The following is a 23,540-nucleotide window of genomic DNA, read 5'->3' as shown; positions in this document are numbered from 1 at the left end:
TGAGAACATTTAATGTCAACGCCTGGTATTGTTACAATCATCTTTAGACTCCAGATGAGTTGCAATAAAAATAAAAGGTGTTATAATTTCTTGGTCGCCGTTCTTGTTACAATATTTTTAAAGACTGCAATAATGTTTCACCAGGAAGAGTTCTCCTGCTGATAGTGATTTTTGTTTTGCAATTTTGTCCCAATAAAAATAAGCAGATTGCAGGTTTATATCTGAATTCGAAAACACTTTTGTTGAAACATATTGTCGTTTCGCCAACAATGTAGTTTCCGAGACATGAAGTCCTCAAGAATTAAAATGTGTTCGAGGCTTTAAGTTATTGGAGGAAATGAACGCGCTGTGAGGATGGAGAGGAGGGAACCTTCCCTGGGCTGCAGGTGAACGATTCACCTGCACGTGGATCTGTCACCAAGGACGAGTGTCGCGGGGCACGCCGGGAAGTGTAGTTTTCCCGCCAGTCGCCGACACCGCGGACATCGGAGAGGACTGCATATCCCGGCGTGCTCTGCGCGACACCGCCTCCTCCCTTGCCATTGGCTGACCAGCTGTCTCGGGATCACGTGCTATCAGCGGCTGACGAGTCACGTGAGGAGCACAGTGCAGAGCAGACAACATGGCGGCCACAGCGCAGTGAGTACGGGGTTCTGAGGGCGAGGGTCAGGGCTGCCGCTGTGACAGGAGCTTCAAGCTCCCATGTCAGTGTGGGCCGAGGGCGGGGAGATGGGGAGGCCACGACTCGAGCTGTGGCCTCTCAGTTGCGCTCTTTCCTCTCCACCCATTCACTTTGAACCCCTCCAGTCGGGTTTCGGTGCTGCCCCACAGCACAGACACCGCCCTGGTCAAGGTCACCAATGCCATCCTGACCATCTGTGACCAGGGCTCCCTCTGCCGCCTCGTCCTCCTCGACCTATCGGCAGCATTCGATACGGTCGACCACACTATCCTCCTCCACCGCTTGTCCTCCCACCTCAACCTTCAAGGCCCTGTCCTTGAGTGGTTTAGATCGTACCTCTCCCACCGTCTCCACTTTGTTTCCACACACGGCTTTTCCTCCACCCCTCACCCGCACTGTCTCGTGTGGTGTCCCTCAGGGCTCTGTCCTCGGTCCCCTCCTCTTCACCCTCTATATGCTCCCCCTGTGGTGACATCACCTCAAGGCTGGACTATGGGAACTCTCTCCTCGTCGGCCTTCCCGGCCCTCCCTCCACACTGCAGGTCATTCAGAACTCTGCAGCTCGTGTACTGTCCCGCACCAGACACCGCGACCACATCACTCTCGCCCTCGCCCTCGCCCTCACCCTCGCTCACCTCCACTGCTCCCCATCCCCCAGAGGATCGAATTCAAGATCCTCACCCTCACCTACAAGGCCATTCACGGCCTCGCTCCCTCCTACCTCTCCGACCTACTATCCCCCTACCTACCTGCCCGTACCCTCCGTTCCTCTGGCTCCGGTCTGCTCCACATCCCCCGCCCCAACCGCCCTATCATTGGTGGCCGGGCCTTCAGCCTCTCAGCCCCGAGGCTCCGGAACTCCATCCCCAGTGCTTTCACCGCTTCCTCCCTTTCCTCCTTCAAGGCCGGTCTCAAGACCTTTCTCTTGACCGTGCCTTCAGCTCCCCTCTCGACTCTCTACACCCTCCTCGCCCCCTCCCTTCCCTCCCCTCACCCTGACCATTTCCCCCCAATGCTCGGGTCCTGACCCAACTGTTCAGCGCCTTGGGACATCCTCCCGACGTGAAAGGCGCTCTATAAATGGAATCTTGTTATGGTTGTTGTGTTAACACCTTGGCTGTGTCTGGGCAAATAGAGATTAAGTGTTGCAAGATTCTCAGTCAAAGCACCATGCCGGCTCTAAATAATAATAATAATAATCTATGTAGCAGTGGCTGGGAACACTCAGCAGGTCAGGCAGCATCTATGGAGAGAGGAAAGTAAGTCAATGATTCGGGTCCCTTCGTCAGAACTGATCTGTTTTTGTTTCAAAGCTGCAGTGTTTTGCGTTTTTTAAATAATAATCCACATACTTGATTATAGCGCTTTATCACGTCTTCTAGATGTCTGACAGAGCTTCACAGAATATGCTGTAAAGTGAATTGACTGTATGTTTTGTGGGTGAAACGCCTTGATGCCTTGGAGCAAAGTACATTTCACTTTGGTATTTACAATCACAGTGATTGATTCCAGCAATTTCTAACCAGCGCAAAGTGAATGAGTTACCCTGCTGATAGATGGCACTTGTGCTGACAGTTGTGTGACCCTCGTTGACACTGTTTGTCCTCGGGAAACAACTCCTACTGTAAAAGCACTGATTTTCCACTGCATTTGGCAGGAATTGGGGTGAAATGTTGGAGATATTTTGGCACTGTAAAACCACTTCATTCAGGCAATTAGTGGGTTAATGTTCAATCGTAACATTTTTTCTTAGAAGCAATACGTTTTATCATCCTGTCAAAGTGCACTTGTTTCAGGAGGGAATTGCATGATCAGCTCACTTGATGCTTTGTCAGCACTTTGCTCAACTCTGTGAGTCTTGATTTAACTCCTGACTCAATGTATACTTCCTTATGACTTTCCGTGCTTCCTCTTTTCTTTGTTAATCCCCCCCCGCCCCGACATTTATATTTCTATGACAGCATCGCAGCTGTGTCCCTCCCTCATCAGCACTGCAGGAAGACATAGCTTGCATCTTTATAATTATATCACATTGAAAGAAATAATTGCTGCCAAGTGTAGTGATTGTAGGCAAACAAGACGGCTATTTTTCACACAGCAGCATTTTGGTGGGCAACACGTTAATCTGGAAGATTGTTGGTCAAATTCCCCAGCTTTTTCTCTCCCAGTAGTGCCAAGAGCTTTAGCCTTTACCTGAAAACAAAGTGAGGGGCTGCAGTGGAGTAAGAACTCTCATTCCTCCCCTTCCTCTCCTACCCTCGCTGTCAAAATTGAACCCTTTTGCTGAGCCCTTTTTGACACTATGGTTGAGATCAACTAACTCAGCAAAGGTTGGATATTGAACCTAAGACCTTGCTGATCAGATTGATTAATATGAAAACTCTTTGGATTATGATATTGGTAATTAGATTGAATTTAGATTATGATCAAAATCATTTTGGATTATTACCCTTCACCTGAAGTGAAATTGCCTGATTGGGCCAACCGCTTCTTCTTGACTGTTGAAGTCAATGAAAGTGCAGAGAATGCAAGTTTCTTGGTTACTGAGTCATGTCAGATCCCCAGTGGCTAGTGGATAAACTCAGTGTCCACAAGTTCCTCTTCCCTGGTTTACCTGAGTTACTTATCTCAAACAGGTCAGCAATCATGGCTGCACTCGACCTTACTTGTCGGACAGGAAAGGGGAAATATCAGCCAGTGTTCATGTGTGTGAGTGTGAGCAGGCGTGTGTACACGTATGAATGTATTTATGTAAGTGTGTTACCCTGCTGGGATGTTGGGTCAGGACTGGATCAGGGTTGCAATGCAGCAAGAGGGGAGTAGCTGCTGAAATTGTGTCTATATTTGCAAATGAAAAATGGGCATTTGCGTGAGCTACGAAGGGGCAACTGGTGCGTGTGGCGCTGTCTCTCACTAGCTGACACTCACTACCTGATTCTGGTACCTTGGTTCCTTAGCAATGAGCAGTAGTAATTTACGAGCACTAGATATCAATAACATATTTTGTCAGTAGAATGTCACATATCACACAGTTACTCAGGGACAAGACCTTGTGGCTGCTGCAAAGATAGTGTGAGAATCTGGCAGAGTGGATGGATTGGCTTCAACTCCTGAACTTCCGTGAATTTAGAAATTCTGGAGAAGCCTGGAAGTGTGGTGTTCAGGACATATATAGCTCAAATCTCCCCATCTTTCAGCATCTTAACACAAAACTCTCAATGTCTGCATTCAGGCTGTCTTTCTCCATGGGCAATGAGACCCTCCAGGTGCCGATGGCTGTCTTCTCCCTGAATCGCAGGAGATTGTGTCAACGTCTGAAGGATAACGTCAATGTACCCAAGAACGGAATCGTGTTGCTGCAGGGAGGAGAGCAGAGCCAGCGATACTGCACTGACACGGATAACGTCTTCCGCCAGGTAAACTCACACTGTTACACAGAGCAGCTCAGGTAAACTCACACTGTTATATAGTGTGAAACGAGCCAAAAGTCACATGGCAAACAGCAAAAAAAACCTGGCAACATACTATTGCCCAAGGCTGCCTATTCCGCTCTCTATCTCTTCCTCTATCTCTGGACATTGAGGACCCCCACCACTGCCCCCCTCCCCAATATGAGGCAGTCAGTTTGCAGTCTCCAGTTAGCACCCCCACCATTATTTTGTGAATTTCACAAATTAGACCCTGTAAATGACTGTAATATTTATTCTCCAGGACAAGAAATGAGGAGGCAGAGAAGGGATTGTGTACAAGGTGTTAATTTACACAGAGAGAGAGAGAGACAATGTGGGGTGTTTGATTGTTGAGGGAGAGACTTAAAGAGAGGGAATAATCTACTGAATTGCCACATAATTGCTTTTACTTGCTTATGCTTCAGTTGTTCCTTATTTCCAAAATTTATACAACTGATCAGAGACATCTTGGGAGTAGATGTTGCTAAGGTTAGCAAACACTTTGTGTGGGTGTGGGACTGAATGTGGCTGTGTCCCCCCTCATGTTGATTGTGTAACTCAGTCTAATCAGAATTAGAGGAGGTTGCTGCTTTGTTCTTTTCTTCTGTGTTAGCTTAACTCATTATAGCTGTGAGCATGACACTGAAGTCACTGTACGGCTGAGCAGGCAAAGAACGGAATATCTGGGCTGGATTTAATTACTGTCAGCAGACAACTATGGGCTGCCGGTGACGAGGGCAATGCAGGAGCTGTCCTTCAGCACCAGGAATGAGACATGATTCAATTCTCTGCGTGCATCTGGATGTTGCTGCTGCTGCTGGCAGTGCAATCACAAGGGTTCGTGCCTTTGCTGTACGTGCCTACTGCTTGACAACACAACAACAACAAAATTACATTTATAGAGCGCCTTTCATGTCAGGAGGACGTCCCAAGGCGCTGGATAGTCAGAGGTCAGGCCCCGAGCATAGGGGTGGGGTAGGGGTGAGGGAAGGCAGAGAGGTGGGAGGGCAACTGAAGGCATGATCACGGATCTTGTGACCGGCCTTGAAGGAGGCAAGGGAGGAAGTGAGGCAAAGGGACCGTGAGATGGAGTTCCAGAGTGTGGGGGCAGAGAGGCTGAAAGCCCGGCCACCGATAGTAGAAGGGGTCGGGCGGGAGACATGGAGCAGACCGGAGCCCGCTGAACGGAGGGAGCGGGTAGGTTGGATGGACTGCCCGCTCTGTTACCCCCACCCTGATATATAATGCTCCTACTCCCCGCTCGGGTGTCCAGCCCACTGTGTGAAGCACTTTGAGTCGTCCTCCCCACATGTTAGATACTAATATAAATGTAAATAAATACAATGCCTGTTTCCTTGTGGTAAAATGTTCCAACCAAGGCCTGATTCTCATCTTGGTGACTAGTCAGCTAAACATGGTGATTTATGATTGCAGTTTCATTGTATTCATGGCAAAGTGTCCAAGACTCTACCCTGTGTAAAACATGCTATAAAATGCAAGTTATTGTTTCCAAATGTGAGTGCGCTGGGCTCAGCACATTGTTATTAGAGACAGTGAATGGACAGCACTGGTTCTCTCCTCACAGGAATCCTTCTTCCACTGGACGTTCGGAGTCACTGAGGCCAACATCTATGGTGCCATTGAGGTGGCTTCCGGCAAAACCCACCTCTTCATCCCCAAGCTCCCAGAGAACTACGCTGTCTGGATGGGAACGTAAGCAATTTGTACGATTATAGTCAGCACAGCTCACAAAACAACCTGTCATTTCATTCCATTCCCTGCCCTTTCTCTCCACCTTCCCCAATTTCATTTCTTAAATACCTTCTAAATTTCCTTCAAAGGCATCATCATGGATTAAGCGCTCTGAGACGCCGTCTGGCGTGGAGGGCACTATATAAATCCAAGTTGTTGTTGTTGGATTCTGGTTCATTCCATGTCCTCGTCCTCTGTGTAGACAAACCACCTTTTCCGAGGTGGGGGGTAAAGGCTGTAAAAGCAGGCGTGTGTTACCATCTTTGCCGGCCTGGGAATCGCTAGCCGGAAGCAGAGCTTCTCTCTATGTCACGACTATCATGGTTGCCACACCCGTGTGCTGTGGGGATGAACTGAAGCTTCCCGTGTGCATCCCTGCGCACTTATAGAAGCTGCAACATCATTGGGTTGATTCACTCTGGACTTTCCGAGTGGTTATTGCCTTATTCCACTCACAGCTCGGGTTTCTGGTGGGAATATCAGCCCAATTACATTTCCTGAGCGATGGGTGAAGCTCTGGAGATGAGCAGATTATTCATTTATTGGGTAACAACACAATCTCCCTATTAAATTGAGTTAATGCTGGCTGAGCTGGTCTGTGTTGTTGATAAGAATAAGCTGCTAGGTTTGTGTCGGCATGCTATCGTTTAGCGCTAATACCGTCTCTGTTCTTTCTAAAAGGATTCACCCCCCCAATTTCTTCAAAGACAAGTATGGTGTGGACAAGGTTCACTACACGTGTGATGTAAGTCAGCACTGGCCTGAAATTGATTACGTTTAGCTTGTGATCTCTGCTATTCCGCCTGCTCTGTCATACCCTGGCCCTGCCTCGATTCCTCTCTCTTGTGTCCTCTTCCTCTCTTTACTCTTTCTCTGTCTCTCTCTCTTTTCTGTCTCTCTGTTTTTCTTCTCTCTGTCTCTGCGTGTGTGTCTTTCTGTCTCTATATACTTTCTGTCTGTCTCCTCTCTGTCTCTCTCTGTCTGTTCCCCCTCTAGCTCTCTCTCTGGCTCTTTCTCTTGCTCTCTCGCACCGCTCTCTAGGGTAGTTGCAGCCTGATGACTTTTAGCAGAGTTGACAAGTTGTTCACTTTGATTCTCTTTCTCTGGTGGCCGATTTTCTCCTCTAGCTGGTGACGAGGTGTGTTTCTGACAGCAGAGCCCATTAGAGCTTTCACTGAGTGTCCCTCAGCCCAGAATCACTGCCTGCCTGGCTCCCAGGCCTACATGCCGACACCTGAAACATGCCAGCATGCGTCAGCCTCCGTACAGAGGATATAAATAGGGGGAATATCAAAATGTCTGTCATCTCACCAGCACTTCCCCTGTGCAGCCGGTGCTCACTGCTGAATAACTGTATCTATTGTATTTCTTTACAGATAGCCCAAGTTCTGAAGAGTTTGAAGCCAAATTTCCTCCTCACACTGGTGGGTTCTTCTTTATAACCCTGTGTGTGTGTGTTTGTGTGTGTGTGCATGTCCCAATCCCTGTGCGTGTTGTGTCCCTGTGTGCGCGGGTGGCGTGCCCTGTGTGTGCACCCATGTATAAATGTGAGCTAGTTGTAACTTGTGTATACAGTGCAGGTGTCCCTGTGTGTACAGCGAGTGTTGTCACTGTTCTGAACATAAACTTAAATTGTATTTCAGCACGGCTTGAACACAGACAGTGGGCACACCACCCGCGAAGCCGCCTTTGATGGAATCAGTGAGTGAGTAACTCAAATTCAAGATCCTAATTTTCACCTTCTAATCCATGGTCTCGCCCCTACCCTATCTGTACAATCTCCTTCAACCCTACTGACCAGCTGCTCCCTTCTCTCAGCTAACACTGAACTGCATCATGTTTCCCCACCGTCTTATCCGTCCCACCAATGGTGGTTACGCTTTCATCCAGTCTTGCCTTGACTGATGTCCCTCTCCCCACCCCGACGGGAATACTGTGGAGGTAAACTATCCATTGTTTCAGATTTTGAAAATCTTCCCCTTTAAGATTGGAACAAAAGCCTCAATGTCAGTGGCAGCGGGAGCCTGGCTGACTCCGGACTGTGGTAAACATGGCATTGAGTAGATTCACCAAGGACTCATTGAGAGTTGACGTCCAGGTTGAAAATGGATCTGTCTCCAGATTTGCCTGAGACATCTATAACCTCCCAAAGCATTAGTGTGTGTGACTCATGCTGCAGATGCTGTGTGGCAGCATCACACCGAGCCTGAAATCACTGACAAGTTACAGGCTAAATATAATCCTGGCCAATAACACAGCCTGAGTACTCCCAAGCTCTATACACTGAAAGGCCAACCAGAGTGGAAAGCAGAGTAGCATGTTGTGAAATGTTTTATTGACTTCTAGTCTTCTCTCCCTTTCTTGCTCTTTCTCTTCCCCGTGATGTCTTATTATATAGATGTTAAGAGGTTTATAAAGACCAGTTGAAGGCACTTAACAAAGCTGATCATCACTGTATTGTGTGCCAGTGAGTGAGTGTGTTGAAGTGATCTCCATTCACTGATAAATCAATACACAAACTAATGCACCAGTGTTTCACACACAGTTAGTGCCTATTATTTAGGGATAGGAGAGAGTGACGGAATATCCCCCTGAAGTGAGCCTGAACTAAAATCCTTCCCTTCTCTTCTCAGATTCAGTGTCAACAACACTGTGCTTTACCCTGACATGGTAGAATGGTGAGTATCATGTGCAACAATATTAACAACAATAATAATAATAATCTGTGCATTTGATACAGAGTCTTTCACGTCAGGAAGGCGTCTCAAAGTACTTCCTGACAAAATCAACTATATTTTGTAGCTGAACGACTTCATAAAAGTTTGCCAGTGAGTGTGTAGACAGTGCCTTCGCTTTTCTGTTATCTCTATTTGTGCTGAAAGTGTGGGAAGGTCTGACTCGAGATACTGAGGGATTTTGGGAGGAGGAAGAGTGCGAGATTAGTAACACAGGCGCTAGATGCTCCTTTAGCGGGCATTAACACAGGCACTAGCTCAGGACTGTGACAGGGACATTTGAGATCACACTTGCTTTTCACACACACAGACAGTTACTAGAACATTAAGTGTTTTGCTACGTGAGGCATTTGAAACGGCCGGAAAATTAAAATGAAATTGAGTAAACATGTGAAGAGAAATAATAGAATAAAACACAGCATCATGATCTCAGCTGCTGTCTCCTGCTCGGCCTCTCTGCCACAGCTTTCTGGGCTGTGATCAAATGTGATAGGAACATTTGTTTTATGTGTTTGGGCAGTGGGGAGCTCCTGCACATGTACCATGATTGCTTCTAAGTTCCTCTTTATTGGGCTCCATTCCCCACCCCCTCCCACCACCACCTCGCAAATAACGACAGTGTATTTGCTTGTGTTTAAGCCGTGTCATCAAGACGGACTTGGAAATGGAGATCCTGCGCTACACCAACCGCATCTCCAGCGAGGCTCACAAGGAGGTGAGCAGCCACACACTGTTACACACACTGGACCTTCCACCATCCTCAAACAGCAGCCTCACAGTGCTTCACATAGCTGGCCGTCAGTGGGTGGGTGGGGTGGGGGGTGAAAAGGTCATTGACAGCACATTCTAAAGCCGGTTCTTACTGTGGTTCGGAAGATGGGTGGTGGGATGGGTGCAGAGAGTGGGGGTCCACACTCCCAGGTCAGGATTAGAGTCACAGTAAAGCTCCCTCTACACTATCTGTCCACACTTCCAGGTCAGCGACAGTACAGTATAAGGCAATGCCTACAAAACTGAGTAGGAAACCTTGCTCTATTCTCTGTGTTGTTGATGTTGTTTATTTTCAGGTGATGAAAGCCGTGCGAGTCGGCATGAAGGAGTACGAGCTGGAAAGGTCAGAAGTCTTCACTTGTTCTCACAGAATATTGCAATATTTACCTTTTTGCCTTTACTTATCTACTTTGTACGCTGATTCAGTGTGTACACTGTGTCAGCGTGTACAACAACAACAACAAGATTGCATTTATAGAGCGCCTTTCACGTTGGGAGTGTACACTGTGGCTGTGTTTGATCCCTGCAGCCTAGCACTGAGCTCCGGGCTGTGTGTGTGTGATTTACCTTTTGTTGTTCGCTGACTCTGGGATCCAATGTGAAGACTGAGGCTTTCACACAGACAAGCTGCTCAGGGCCTGTTGATTGGGACTCATTAGTTGCCGCTAATTGGCTTGCTGCTGTCTCTCAGCGACAGAGCAGTGCCATGCTGGATGCTTGTTATCCATCTGACACCCACAGCAATGAAACCAACACCCGTTTGTTGTTCTCCGAGAGTTGGGATGTCAATCGCTCCTTTAGCTGCTGCTGGTGAGGCATAAACTCAGTTGAGGAACAATCCCCAGAATAACAGGCTTTAACGTGGCAAATAAATTGGCTTCATTAAGTGAGTGCGCGAATGATCGACAATCCTGGGTTTTGCTGGAGTTATGTATGTGTGTGTGTGTGGGGAGTTGAAGCTGATAGATGGTGAGGTTTCCCTAGAGTTCGGGATATTATTTCCTGGTAACACGCTCTCGTCCACCTCTCATCTTGTTGCTATAATTATAATCCCCACATTTGATCAAGCGTCTTATCACATGGTAACATATCAAAGGGCTTCACAGATAATGGCTGACTGTGTGTTTGTAGGCAAGCAAAGCAGTCATTCTGCAATATCCCACGCACAGCGATGAGGTAAGAGACCAATTTAATCCAGGGGATTGTTGGTCAATTCCCCAAGAGAAACGCCCTCTCGTTCCCTAAGGGTATCAACAAATGACATTATACACGCCGCCTTTCACGTCGGGAGAACATCCCAAGGCGCTGGATAGTCAGGGATTTGGACCTGAGCAGGAGGTTGGGATCAGTACGGGTGGAGGGCAGGGAAGGAGGGTGTAGGAGGGTGGCTGAAGGTGCGGTCAAAGTCACAGTGCAGAGCGATCACTAAGAAGAGGCTGGTGCTGGTCAGCCCTGAATGGCTCAGGTCGGTATTTGCAGATACAAAGTGCTGTGGCCATGTTGATTTTCCGGCAGGGAAATGGCTGGCAGATGAGCAGAATTAATTGAGTGCATTAAGTAATGAGCTAAATTGAGCAGCAGTTAATGGAGCGGAGCTTATTATCAGGCCTCCCCAGGTTACAGGCTTTTAAAGGATGACTGACATTTCCTCATTATCAATGTCTAATTCTCTATTAAACTTATGAGTAGCGATTGCACATTTCCTGCTTATATAGTGGACATAATGAGCCCCTAGAGCTTTCTCCTGTGTATGTGTATGTACAGGGACAGTGGAGCGGGGGCGGGGGATACGGTGAGGGGTGTATGTGATAGGACATTCTCTGTAAGGACCGCTTTCACGGAACATTAATAGTAGAGGCCAGCATTTGGCAGTGAACAATTTGCCTGAATGTAAAACGTGCTCTTAATATTTTACTTTGTGTCTCTCGCCTGCTATTCTATCTACACTTTGAATATTGAAATTTTACCTTTGAGATCACGGTAACATCTGCTTTCAATAAATAATGGGTGGAACTGGTGCTTCACATATTGTGCGGAGAGGGAGCTGGGGTGATGGGGTGAGAGCGAGTGATAGCAGCGCTGGCTCGCTTAGTCCAGGTTTCCTTCAGATATGTTTGTGGATTGGTCCCTATGGGAGCAATTACTGCTCTCTGTGGGAACCCGCAGCGCTGATTGCTGGAGACTCAGGATTAAATCTACTGAGCATCAGATTTTCCAACCAGAGGAGGTGGGGGAGCATCGCTGTTAGTTTTGTTTACCCTCCAGCATTTTGGAAGCCAAACTGGGGGTGACTGGGGAGACGACGCAGTGGGGGTAACATGAAAGAAGCTGAGACTGGATGGGCTGAATGGCCTGTTTCTGTGCTGTGTAATATCCTGTGATAAAAGGGCAACAATGCTGTAAATCACACTGCATTTGTCACTGCATTGTGAGCTTTTTGTGACGTCGCTGCTCTCCAGGGAAGGTTTGAGTTGAGTTAGCTTGCTGGGAGGAAGGAAGACCTGTCAGGGTAGGAAGGAGCGGCTCCACTTACCGCAGACGAAACCTGAGAGTTGTCTCTAGACACGTGACAGCTCTTGCCCGACTGCCTGCATCTTCTCTCCACTGCTTGTGTCTCGGGGGGCGCCTCAGCGCTAATATCGAGTCTCCATGAAGCATGTTTGCTGCCAGATCCCAGGACAAGAAAAAGCAGCTTAAGTATCGGATGAAAGGGAAAGGCATTTGCTGAGAAGAGCTTTCGTGGATGAGCAATAAAGAACATCTCTTTATCTGCTCCCGTTCACCCTCCGGAGCAAAGCAATAATTCCCAAGGCCGTCAAAAGCAACTGATTAAGTGGAATGTTTGAGGATATAAAAGCTTCAAATTCCAGTGCAAGCTTGGGTTTCAACTCAAAGCTTCATTTCATCTGAAGTTTTTCAGATTCTGTGTATAATGAGTAAAACCCAGTGAATTCCCATTGCTGTGTGTGTACATTATATACAGTATTGTCTTATATCACTGTGCACACAGTCACTCCACTTTACAGTGAATCCAATGAAAAGCTTTGAGATGTCATCCTGACATGAAAGACACTGGAGCAAATGTAACGATTGTTATTATGTCTCATTGCCGGTTGGGGTTTCATTGGGAGGGGAGTGCCTCTCTCCCTTCGGGGAGGGTTTATGTGGTGGGTGGGGCCGGGGTATATTACTCACTGGTGTGCAGGCTCATAGAGACAGTGAGCCCTAGAGTTTGTTGGGGTCAGAAGCAGCCTCCATGTCCTGGGCAAGGTGTTGTGTGGTGCTGCTGTGTAAAGTGCTCTGGTGAGCAGAGTGCATTAAACATTTAAAGCTCAATGCTGTGGTGCAAGTGATCAAGCCTTGCTCTAATTCAGGAGGAAACCATTTTGCAGAAATACATATGCCGATTACTTTAGCCAAGCAGTAAGATGTCAAAGGGCTCTAATGCAGTCAATATTCTGAGTGCACATGCAGTGAGTGTGGTTCACACAGCGCACTGGGGTTTCAGCACTCACACGAGCCATCTGGACTGGTAGTTTACAATCACTGAAGCACTGTCAGCGTCACACGCTGCCCCCTTGTGGTCACATTCGGCACTGCCTGCCAGTGGCCAAACACCAATGGGGCTATTATGTGAGTTGTGTAAGGTGTGTAAACCACATGTAAATGGAGGATATCTTGTATAGTGCCACACAATAATAATTCTTACATTAGATACCGAATCTTTTGGGTCGGGAGGACGTCTCAAAGCATTTCCCAGGATTTACAGTAAAATGCAGTGACAAATCTGTGCTCGAGTGAATAGGAAGGGATTTGGGCCATTGGGAATGTGTACAATGGGAGAATTCCTTTCCTCTTCACTCCCATTGGAGACAGTTAGTGGCTCCCTTGCCAACCCCCCCCCCAACCAAGATTTTTCCATTACTTTGTGGCTGGACTGTGAGTTTTATCATTGGCTTAAATACAAGGCTGAACCTTCTCTTTCCTGTAGCCTGTTCGAGCACTATTGCTACAAGCGTGGAGGGATGCGTCACACCTCCTACACCTGTATCTGCGGCAGGTAAGCAATGCTTTCTGATGGCCGGTGGGGGTGGGTGGCCGGGGTGTAGGGGGAAGCGGCGGATGGATGGTGGGGGAGTGATGGTGGGTGGTGGGGGAGAGGTGGGTGGGTGGTGGGGAGAGGTGGGTGGGTGGTGGGGAGAGGTGGGTGGGTGGTGGGGGAGAGGTGGGTGGGTGGTTGGACAGCGGTGGGTGGGTGGTGAGGGAGCGGTGGGTGGGTGGTGAGGGAGCGGTGGGTGGTGAGGGAACGGTGGGTGGTGAGGGAGCGGTGGGCGGGTGGTGGGGGAGCGGTGGGTGGGTGGTGGGGGAGAGGTGAGTGGGGGATGTGGGGAGCGATGGAAGTGCGTGGGGGTTTCATTGGTGGAGCTGAGTTAGTCTCCTTTTGGATTTCAGTGGGATCAACTCTGCGGTGTTGCATTACGGACATGCCAGCGCTCCAAATGACAAGACCATTTTGGATGGAGACCTGTGGTAAGTGGGGCTCGCTCCCATGGCCTCGCTGACACAGCCTGCCCTCCTGTACATCACTGGCTGTGCTTCAAGTGCCAGGCAATGAGTTGGCAGAGAGTTTTGTATGGCTTTATTTAGCACCTTTCACTTCGGGAGGACGCCCCAAGGGAGCTGAGCTCTGTGGAATGGGCCACTGTTCCTGGCCTGTTGCTGTGGATTTCTGCCCAGGAACCATGCTGTAGGGGGAGGGGGAAGCCCCTGTCCGGGGTAGGAGGTTGGGTATTGAGACATAAAATGGTTTCAGTTCCTCCAGTAACCACAAGGTGTCAGTGTGGTGATAACCCACAATGGCCTCACCACAGCTCTTTCTGAATCGGATTGATATTCACTCACTTTTTCACACTGAAAAGGGTGAAATGAAATGATGGCACAGAACTCACCAGTAACGTGGCTGTTGGTGGTGCACAGGCGCACATGTCTACCTGTGTATGTGTGTGTCTCCCTGTGGATGTGTGCACATGTGTCTGCCTGGGGGTTGTCAGGTGCTGACAGCATCACCATCCATGGTTGCACACTCCACCTTACTAAGCCAGTCCAGTGTCTTGGCAGCTTGTTTGACCCTCAACTATCCTTTCTACCCCACATCCGTGCAGTGACCCGTTCTGCTTTCCCCCACCTCACCCAGTTCCGCCACTGTCTCACACCGCAGGCCGTCAAGACCCTCATACACTCATTCATAACATCAAGACTCGACTACGCAAACTCCTTGCTTGTCGCCTCCCCAACTTTTCCTTCCATAGGCTGCAGATCATACAGAACTCTGCAGCCCATGTCCTCTCCCGCACCAGGCTCTGTGCCCCTATCACCCCCATCCTCACCTGATTACACTGGCTTCCCATCACACAGAAGATACAGTTCAAGATCGTGGTCCTCACCATGACCTTGCTCCCCCCTACCTCTGTGATCTCCTAACCCCCTACCATCCTGCTCGCTCCCTCCGCTCAACGGGCTCCAACCTGCTTCACGTCCCCTGCCTCGCTCACCCCACTATTGGCAGGCGGACCTTCTGCCACTCTGTCCCCGCCCTCTGGAACTCCATCCCGCAGGGCTTCCATCTCACTCCCCCACCTTGGGATGTCCTCCTGACATGAAAGACGATATACAAATGTAATTTTATTGTTGTTGCCTTTGTGTGTGTCTGCCTGTTTGCAAATCTGCTGTGTGTGTGTATGCCTGCATGTGTGCCGTCTGCCTGTGTGTGTGTATATATATATATATTGTGTGAGAGCTCAGTGCTGAGCGGGTAAATGATGATGTACCAATCTGTTTGTTCACTTTCAGCCTGTTTGACATGGGCGGGGAGTATTATTGCTACGGCTCTGACATCACCTGCACATTTCCCGCTAACGGCCAGTTCACCGCTGACCAGCGTGCCATCTACGAGGCGGTGCTGAGGTCATCGCGCGCTGTGATGCAAGCCGTGCGCCCTGGTAAGCAGGTCACCAAGGGCCACATCGTGTGAAGCTGAGCCTCCACACTCTTGTGCAGAAGTGATTGTGAGTTCAGGTGTACAAGCAAGTAAGTGTGTGGTTTCTAGTATACCCTTACTCCCACACTTATTCGCTTGCACGCACGTGTGTGTGAGCCTGTGCACAGTGTGTGTGTTACCATGCTTGCTGCGGGAAAGGCGAGCTAGCGATTGAGAATCCAGACTGAAGGTTAGTGTCTGTGACCTTGTGCTGGGCAGGGTAACGGGGTCAGCACTGGGCAGACGGCGCTGGCACTGGGGCCAATAGTGAGAGCAGGAGCGAGCAGACCTTGCTATCAGATTATTGTCTGTAACCTAATAGCCACAGCTCACTGTTTGCTCAGCTTATCAGGAAGCCTGGTGTACGTGTAAAATGGCCTCTGTACTGAAGGTCTCCCACCTCTCCTCCCCCCACCACGTACGCACATCAACATGGCTCCAACTAATCCTCCAAGCTAAAGCTCTCATGGGGTGAACCTTTGCTTAGGCAATAGGAATTGTGCCAGTGGTTTGTGAACGCTCGGGTGTCTCTGTGGCTTAGCTTTTGCCAGCGTGTGATTAAACTCTCTGGGATTGAGTTGAGCAGTGCCTCCGGGGAAAGCCCAGATAGACGGGAAATGTGCCGCTCTCAGTGCTTTGGTTTGGAGACACTTAAGCACGGTGTCAGACTCTAGCTGATCAAAAAAAATTCAGAGGAGGCTTCTGTTCTCCCTTCAATGAAACTAAACAGGTGCATATTTCCCGGTAGTTACTGGCAGCTCAGTGTGTGAGATAGGAACCACAGTGAGGAGGAGGACAGATAAGTTAGCTACAGCACAGGTTAGAGACAGTGTAATACTCCCTCTACACTGTGCGTCCACACTCCCAGGTCAGGGTTAGAGACACAGTAAAGCTCCCTCTACACTGTGCGTCCACACTCCCAGGTCAGGGTTAGAGACACAGTAAAGCTCCCTCTACACTGTCCGGCCACACTCCCAGGTCAGGGTTAGAGACACAGTAAAGCTCCCTCTACACTGTCCGGCCACACTCCCAGGTCAGCATGATGCACAACATGAGCTCTGTTCAGCAAACACACTTGGAGAGCTTGGCTTTTCTCCGCTAAGAATGAATATTTTCTGCCCTTCATTAAACAAACATTTGAATTTGGAGACTGGGAGTGTTTATAAATAGGACACAGCCTGCTCCAGTTCTGCTATGTGATTGAGTGGCTTCTGCTTGTGAGTTATTCGCTCAGCCTCGTTGGCTGAGTTATTTATGGCCGGCTGCTGGCCAGGATGTAAGCTGCAGATGAACACGTGTGGGGCTGGTGCCTGGGACCCAGCTCTGTCCTCGGTCGCGCAGAGTCTCTTGCTCACCGAAGACCTTCAGTAAGTGAGTGCTCAGCTTGCTGATTGGCTCAGGCCCCAGCTGGCAGCAGTGCGGAGCAGAGCAGACACATCATCAGCAGATTTGTGTGTGGACGGCTTCACCAGGGCCAGCGAGCAAAGTCCAAGGCCAGCGTAATGTAGCTTTGTATACTGTAGCTGTCACCAACATGTAATCAGTACACAAATTGGCTTTCCAGCATGATCGTGTGTGTGTGTAAAACTGACACGTTGTCAGAAGGACACGAGAGTTCACAAATTGAGACAATAGCCATAAGATGTAAGTTCCCCACAAGACTTTAAATATAAGGCTCTTGAACCAGAACAGCACATCTGGCTCCCCAGTCACTCGTGTTTCAGACATGTTTCACTCCCAACTTCCGGGGCCTCAGTCAGTCAGGAATGATCGGAATTCCAGTGGGGAAGAGAGGCACAGAGGCATCTTTCTGTACATTCCAATGTTTATTTGAATGAGGATGCATATTCTTTATAAAACCATTTCTTAGCGTAGCCCCAATCCTCTGTTTGTGTAGAATCAGTCGCTGACTGAAGGGGTTCAGCTCTGCATGGGCCTTTTTCATGCCTTGTTCACACAGACACGTCCCCTTGCGACAATGGGGCTGAGAGTAATGGAAAAGTGTAATGAAATTAACTATTAGAAACTGATTGAAAGATAGACTGTATGAGAATAAGGAGGGGTAGAGAGGTAGATCCTGTCTGAATAACCTGGTGGATTTTTTTTTGAGGCAATGACATTTTAACGACACTTCTCTTTGACCGAGCCTTCAGCTCCCCTCTCGACTCTCTTCCCCCTCCTCGCTCCCTCCCTTCCCTCCCCCTGACCATTTCCTCGCTCCCTCCCTTCCCTCACCCTGACCATTTCCCCCCTGCTCGGGTCATGACCCAACTGTGCAGCGCCTTGGGACGTCCTCCTGACGTGAAAGGCGCTTTATAAATGGAATCTTGTTGTTGTTGTTGTTTAAGTGCTTTGAGATGGTTTGAGATGATTCAATGCTGTAGGTGTTGTATCAAATAATCAAATGCAGTTTGACTGAGAAACCATTTGAGAATGTACCTAGACTCCCATAGCTCAGCATGAGAGACTCCTGTCAGTGAGACTTACAGGGTGAGACTTGACTGTGGATTAGTAACTGGCTCGAGGGAATACGCTATAGTAATTGTAAGAGGAATTAGGTTGAAATAGGAGGTGTTGTGTGTGTAGAGGTGGGAAGGGGGGCTCTGGATCAAAATTTCCTGTTTCTAGCTCCTAAATGACTTGGATTTGCAGGACTTGGGCAGTTGACACTTGTCCACTCAAGGCACCTTCACAACGATCAATAATTAACCCTTGAGTTTATTATTATGCCTCATAGTGTCAAAACGTCTCAAAGTGCTTGATAGGAATTACAGTAAAGTGTCGTGAGTGTAGTTGAACTCAACAGCCATGAAGTGAAAGAGCGATTTACTTGTAGGATTGTTGTCCAGGGTACTGAGTGGCACTGATCCCAGGGCGGGCATCACAGACCCTGAGCTGGGGCAGGGACCGGGGCAAGCCTAGTTAACAGCATATTTAGTGATCAGTCCTGTATGTACTGAAGCACGTCTCCTGGGGGGTGTATGGGTTATATTTTAACAACCAGCCCACCAATAAAGCACCCACAAGGTCAGCTCACCGCTCCCAGACGACGGAAGCAGATATGTGGGGTTACTGTGTAACTGAAGTATTTATCATTGGTGATAGTGTTAGAGGCACAGTTGCCAGTATAATTCACAACCTGCAATGAGTGCCTCGTAGGCCAGACACTGGTCGCTGGGGCAGTCACAGACATTTGGTGAGGGCTGATAGTTACACTGAACAGAATGGATATAAGCCAACAGTAACATTGGTAGAGCTGGCTAGCCTGGGCCTTGGGGTTCTTTGTGCTATTTATTTTGGGGGAGGAGGGATGGAATTAATTTTCTTTGATAGCCTCACCCATCAGCTGGAATTATTCATAAACTACACTGTTCTTTTCTTTGTTTCCCACTTATACCGGGCTGCTGTTAAGACTGCCGTTGACCTGAGGTGTTGAGCTCTGTGAGACCAGTTTGGCTGTACCTTTGCCTACCTGATCCGAAGGAGAGGAAGGACAGGTTTGGAGAATCACATTCATGTGATCAAAACAAGATGGAGGCATTGCAGGGACAGCCTGCTCCTGGCTCACATTCCAAAACCAGGCCGGGCCTCCTGCAAATACACAGCCCTGTGAAGCTCCTTCCACATCACCCAGAGAATTAATGACATAAAGTCCATCAAATCCAGCTCTCAGCATATGGATTTCTCTGTAAACTGGACATGAGATTTAAATAGTTTTCTTGTAATGTTGTTTGTGATGAAGTGATGAATGCCAGCACTTTGGGACGTCCTCCCAACGTGAAAGGCGCTCTATAAATATAATTTTGTTGTTGTTGTTCACCCTTCAGGGTCCAAGGCCTCTCTCTGCCAACCTTACCCTTGGAAAGCTGCAGCTTTCCAGCGCTCAGAGTAGAATGTAGACTTGGTTCATATTGTATTTTTAAAGCTATTGGCTTTTGTGCTTCACCCTAGAACATTGTGAATCTAGGGCAGGAATTCTCTCCCATTGTATCTCAATGGGAACCAGCTCCCACCCCACCTCTAATGTGGTTGAGTTGAATTTTGAATTAAGGAATTTCCAGCAAAACCTGTATAACCAGTGAAGTGATGAATCTAGTTTGAGTCCCGCTATCTCTACCTCTTTCTGGTGGTTGTTAGTGCTGGTAGCTAGAGCTACAGTGTTAGGCTAAACACCCACATTGCTGCCAATCAGCTCTGCCTCAGCTTTAAACCCTTCCAGTAACAGCAACCGGAGGAGGCCATTCAGCCCATTAAAATGGTTCTGCCGGTTTATCAGATTGTGACAAATCTTTTAATCCCATTTTCTCATCTTTATTCCCATATCCCTTAATCCATTTTACTTCCCAAATATCAGTCTCTCTTCATTTTAAACATGCTAATTGATTGTGCCAATATGACCCAGTGCGTTCCCCCTGTATGTGAAGAAAGCCCCATTCCCAGTCCTCTGCTCCCCAGCAGTTATGAAATGAGCTGTGATAGTTGCTGTGAGCAGTGTGAAGAATGTCCTGTCTGTGACAGTGTGTGTATGTGTGTGCACGCCAGCACACAGCATTGTGCTCTTCATTGAACTATTCCTCTCACTAAATATTTACATTCTAGACATTTGACGTCTGTGGTGCCTCGACCCTGTGCAATAGCGTATCTGATATCAGCCGCTTGCTGTGTCCAAGGGGCCGGCTGCTGACTTTCATATCTTTCCTTTCTCCCTGAAATTTGTCTTAAGTGAAGCTCACTATTTCTATTATTCAACTAAAAACACTGAATTAAGTCTTTGTAAAGTACGTGTGAAATAATCACTCAACCCAGAGGAGCCTCTCCCGTAGAGAAAGAGTTTTCATTGATCTTTATTGATCTGCCCATCACTAGCAATCAGAGCATTGAACCATAAGCAATCAGGAGAGATGGGATTCTTGTTGCTATCCAAGTCTGTCCAGCACCAGGTGGGAGCTGGGGTGAGAGCTGGCACTAATGTGTGACACTGGGAGCCGTACTGTGAGGCTTTCTGGGAGTTGACTCCTCGCTGGGGTTTTGAGTCCGTAGGAGCGGGAGGGAAGGGGGAATGTAACTGTGGAGACTTTGCCTTGAACTGTGCTTTGTAACAAGAATTATTTCTAACTTTTTGTTCAAATTCCTGACCTGACCTTTGCTTGTGTTGTGCCAAGGGGTGGCCTGGCCTGACATGCATCGCCTGGCTGACAGAGTTCATCTGGAGGAGCTGACAAAGATTGGTATCCTGCAGGGCAGTGTGGAGAACATGATGAAAGTTCACCTGGGCGCAGTGTTCATGCCCCATGGCCTGGGCCACTTCTTGGGATGTGATGTTCACGATGTGGGCGGATACCCTGAGGTGAGTCAGGGTCAAACAGGGAAACTCCCAGCTTTCACTTCACCCTCTGCCCCTCGCGCTCTGGGCCCTTTACCCCTGCAACAGGCAGCGAACAGACATATCAGCACATCATCCCTCACACACACTTGCACACACTCGGGCAAAACTAGAATGGTGGGCCTCTGCTACCTTTTAGACAGGACTTGTTTGTGGGCGGTGATGAGAGACCCCATGTCTCGCTCTGCTCTGTGTATGTCTCACAGTTCAGTGTGTGCGTGTCTCTCGCAGCTCAGAGGGAGTCTGGGATCAGGTGATTCTGAGCCACTCACTGACTTAGGGCCAAACTGATGTGTCTGTTAACAAGTGACCCGACCACAGACCATATTCTTTCTCTATTGAAACCCAGCAGCGTTATAAAAGCTAGTTGAGAATCTTGGTTTAGTTACAGCCCCCCCCTTAGTTAGGTCACAATGACCTCACACATACATGTATTTTCTTGCTCTGGGCTATTCTGCAGTCAGCCTCCCCCCCCCCCACACCCCCCCAAGGAAATTGGGACCCGAGGCCTGCTTTTGTACTCAGAATCTGATGCTGCCTCAGGTCTGGATTGAGTCCGTCCAAAGGATTCGAACACCAGGTCCGCACACAGAGGCAATCTCAGCCCCAATGCCTGTGCTGTGTTTGAGTCCAGGTCACACAGGTGCAAGGACAGTGTGTGCCTCTTGCTCAGCACATCCCACGCCCAGGATTCCACACACAGTTATTCAGACTTTGGATCCAGCTGCTATTTGTGAGGGAATATTGGTAACCTGGTTTCTGCCCCGTTAGCTGTTTGGCTTCATCTCTTCGCAGGACTCACTCCAGGTTATATGCACATTTATCCTTTTATCTCTCAATTGCACATTCTATACATACCACCTGATTTACTCTCTGCCTCTTGGGACAGATAATACCACATTACACCCTTGGGCCCAATCCTCTCCTCGGATCATGCCCCCACCCCCGCGCAGAGCGTGCTTGCCCCCTTGTATGAGGTGATGGTTGTGACGTGGGTCCTGTGCTCAGGGTGTGGATCGCATTGAGGAGCCGGGGCTGCGGAGCCTGCGTACAGCCCGGGTCCTGCTAGAGGGGATGGTGCTGACCATAGAGCCTGGCATCTACTTCATCCAACACTTACTGGACCCGGCGCTGGCTGACCCCGCCCAGGCCTGCTTCATCAACGCAGACATCCTCGGCCGCTTCAGAGGCTTCGGCGGGGTGAGTGAGTCACAACCTGCGCTGAGACGCTGCTCTATAATAATAATAATCCTGTATTTGATATAGAACTTTGCTGCTGTTATGCTGTTGTACCAATATGTTGGGAGTCTCGCCATCAACAGCACCTTTTAATACTGAAACTTGTGAAGAAAAGTACAAGATGCTCCAGTAAATCTGCGGGGAGGGTACAGTGCATGTCACTGTGTAGCCTGAGTTTCTTACTGTCCTGTACAGTGGAGAGGGCAGGAGAGACCTGTCCATTAAGTGCAAATGCCCTGTGTTCTGCTGCTGCCTCATTTACTTAGATAGGAGTTTATTGAACATTTTGTGACTTGTTACAGTTCTCTGATAAGATAGTGATTCATAAAAGCAGAGCCTGAGGTGTGTAATATATCACCTATTGATTTAGGTTTGGCTCAGACAGATCACCAACAGCAGTTGGGGTTAACCCCTTCCTGCCCACCCCAACGTATGAAAACTGCGAAATGTGATAATCACTGGAACATTCTGCTTCTGGTGATGCCCCAGTCTATAACATAATCAAATGCAAGGATTATTATTATTAAAGTCTAGTGAGGCTGATAATCTGCAGGACTTCAGTAAGTGGTTTTGAATCCATGTTGTGAATAGAAGCATGTCACCAGGAGTGGAGTGGTTCACGATGTGATGATCATATCACACATCGCATTATTCACCCTGATTCTTAAGCCAAGTCTGTGTTTGGTTGTTTGAGGATTTTTCCCTTACACCAGGTGCGAATTGAGGATGACATCGCAGTGACCACCAATGGCATGGAGCTGCTGACCTGTGTCCCGCGGAGCGTGGAGGAGGTGGAGGCGCTGATGGCAGAGGGCGCTGGCTCAGCCAAATCCTTTGAACCCTTGGACAGTCAGTAGTTCCCAGGCCGACAAGTGCCTGAGCACGTTACCTGACTGTGCTGTCACAATGTCATGTCCGTCCATGATTCAAAGCATGGAATTCAAATCAAGCTTCACGCTTGTGTGTGTGTGTGAGGCTCACACGTGTTAATCTATCAAATTGATGATATTAACATTAATGATATAAAATCCAAGAGAACGAATCAAACAACACAAGGATACTGAGCTCCAAGACCCTCACTGGTGAGAAAGGTGTGAATTCACACTGAGATTTGGGGGAGAGGCAGTACATGGAGAGGGATAGCCAGGCCTGCACGCCCAGTGCTAGCCCCCCCCGTCCCCCCCACACCCCGGGGGGCCAGGAAACACGAGGATCAGCTAAAAGCAGCTTCCCAATTTCAGCTCCTGGGCCCAACTACCTCATCTGCCTCGCTTTCCCACCACAAGAAATATTTCCACAAATTATGTTGCAAGAATCTATTTTTAAAATCACATAAATTCTCTTTTGTATCTGCTTCATCTAATAAAACCTGACTATCTGCAACTTTGGCTTGGTGGTTTGAGCTAGAGCAGATTGTTCTGCTGGAGGCACAGCCTGTCACTGCCACTCACTGTCTGTGTCAGTGCCACACCTTCACTATGGCACTGGCTGT

General features: G+C 48.5%; 1 protein-coding gene across 1 annotated transcript; it reads left to right on the top strand.

The window, feature by feature from the left end:
* Positions 1-576: 576 nt before the first annotated feature.
* pepd (peptidase D) lies at positions 577-23,431 on the top strand. The gene is made up of 15 exons (XM_007907913.2): positions 577-639; positions 3,915-4,098; positions 5,717-5,844; positions 6,565-6,628; positions 7,260-7,307; positions 7,527-7,588; positions 8,517-8,561; positions 9,258-9,333; positions 9,686-9,732; positions 13,381-13,449; positions 13,842-13,919; positions 15,240-15,388; positions 20,589-20,773; positions 21,818-22,009; positions 22,762-23,431. Exons 1-15 carry the CDS (start codon positions 623-625, stop codon positions 22,903-22,905), a joined length of 1,488 nt encoding a protein of 495 aa, XP_007906104.1. The 5' UTR covers positions 577-622; the 3' UTR covers positions 22,906-23,431.
* Positions 23,432-23,540: the final 109 nt, after the last annotated feature.

This window comes from Callorhinchus milii, unplaced genomic scaffold (assembly GCF_018977255.1).
Source record: "Callorhinchus milii isolate IMCB2004 unplaced genomic scaffold, IMCB_Cmil_1.0 Scaffold14, whole genome shotgun sequence".
Lineage (NCBI taxonomy): Eukaryota > Metazoa > Chordata > Chondrichthyes > Chimaeriformes > Callorhinchidae > Callorhinchus > Callorhinchus milii.
The sequence above is the reverse complement of the archived record's forward strand: the minus strand, read 5'-3'. Positions and strand labels throughout refer to the sequence as shown.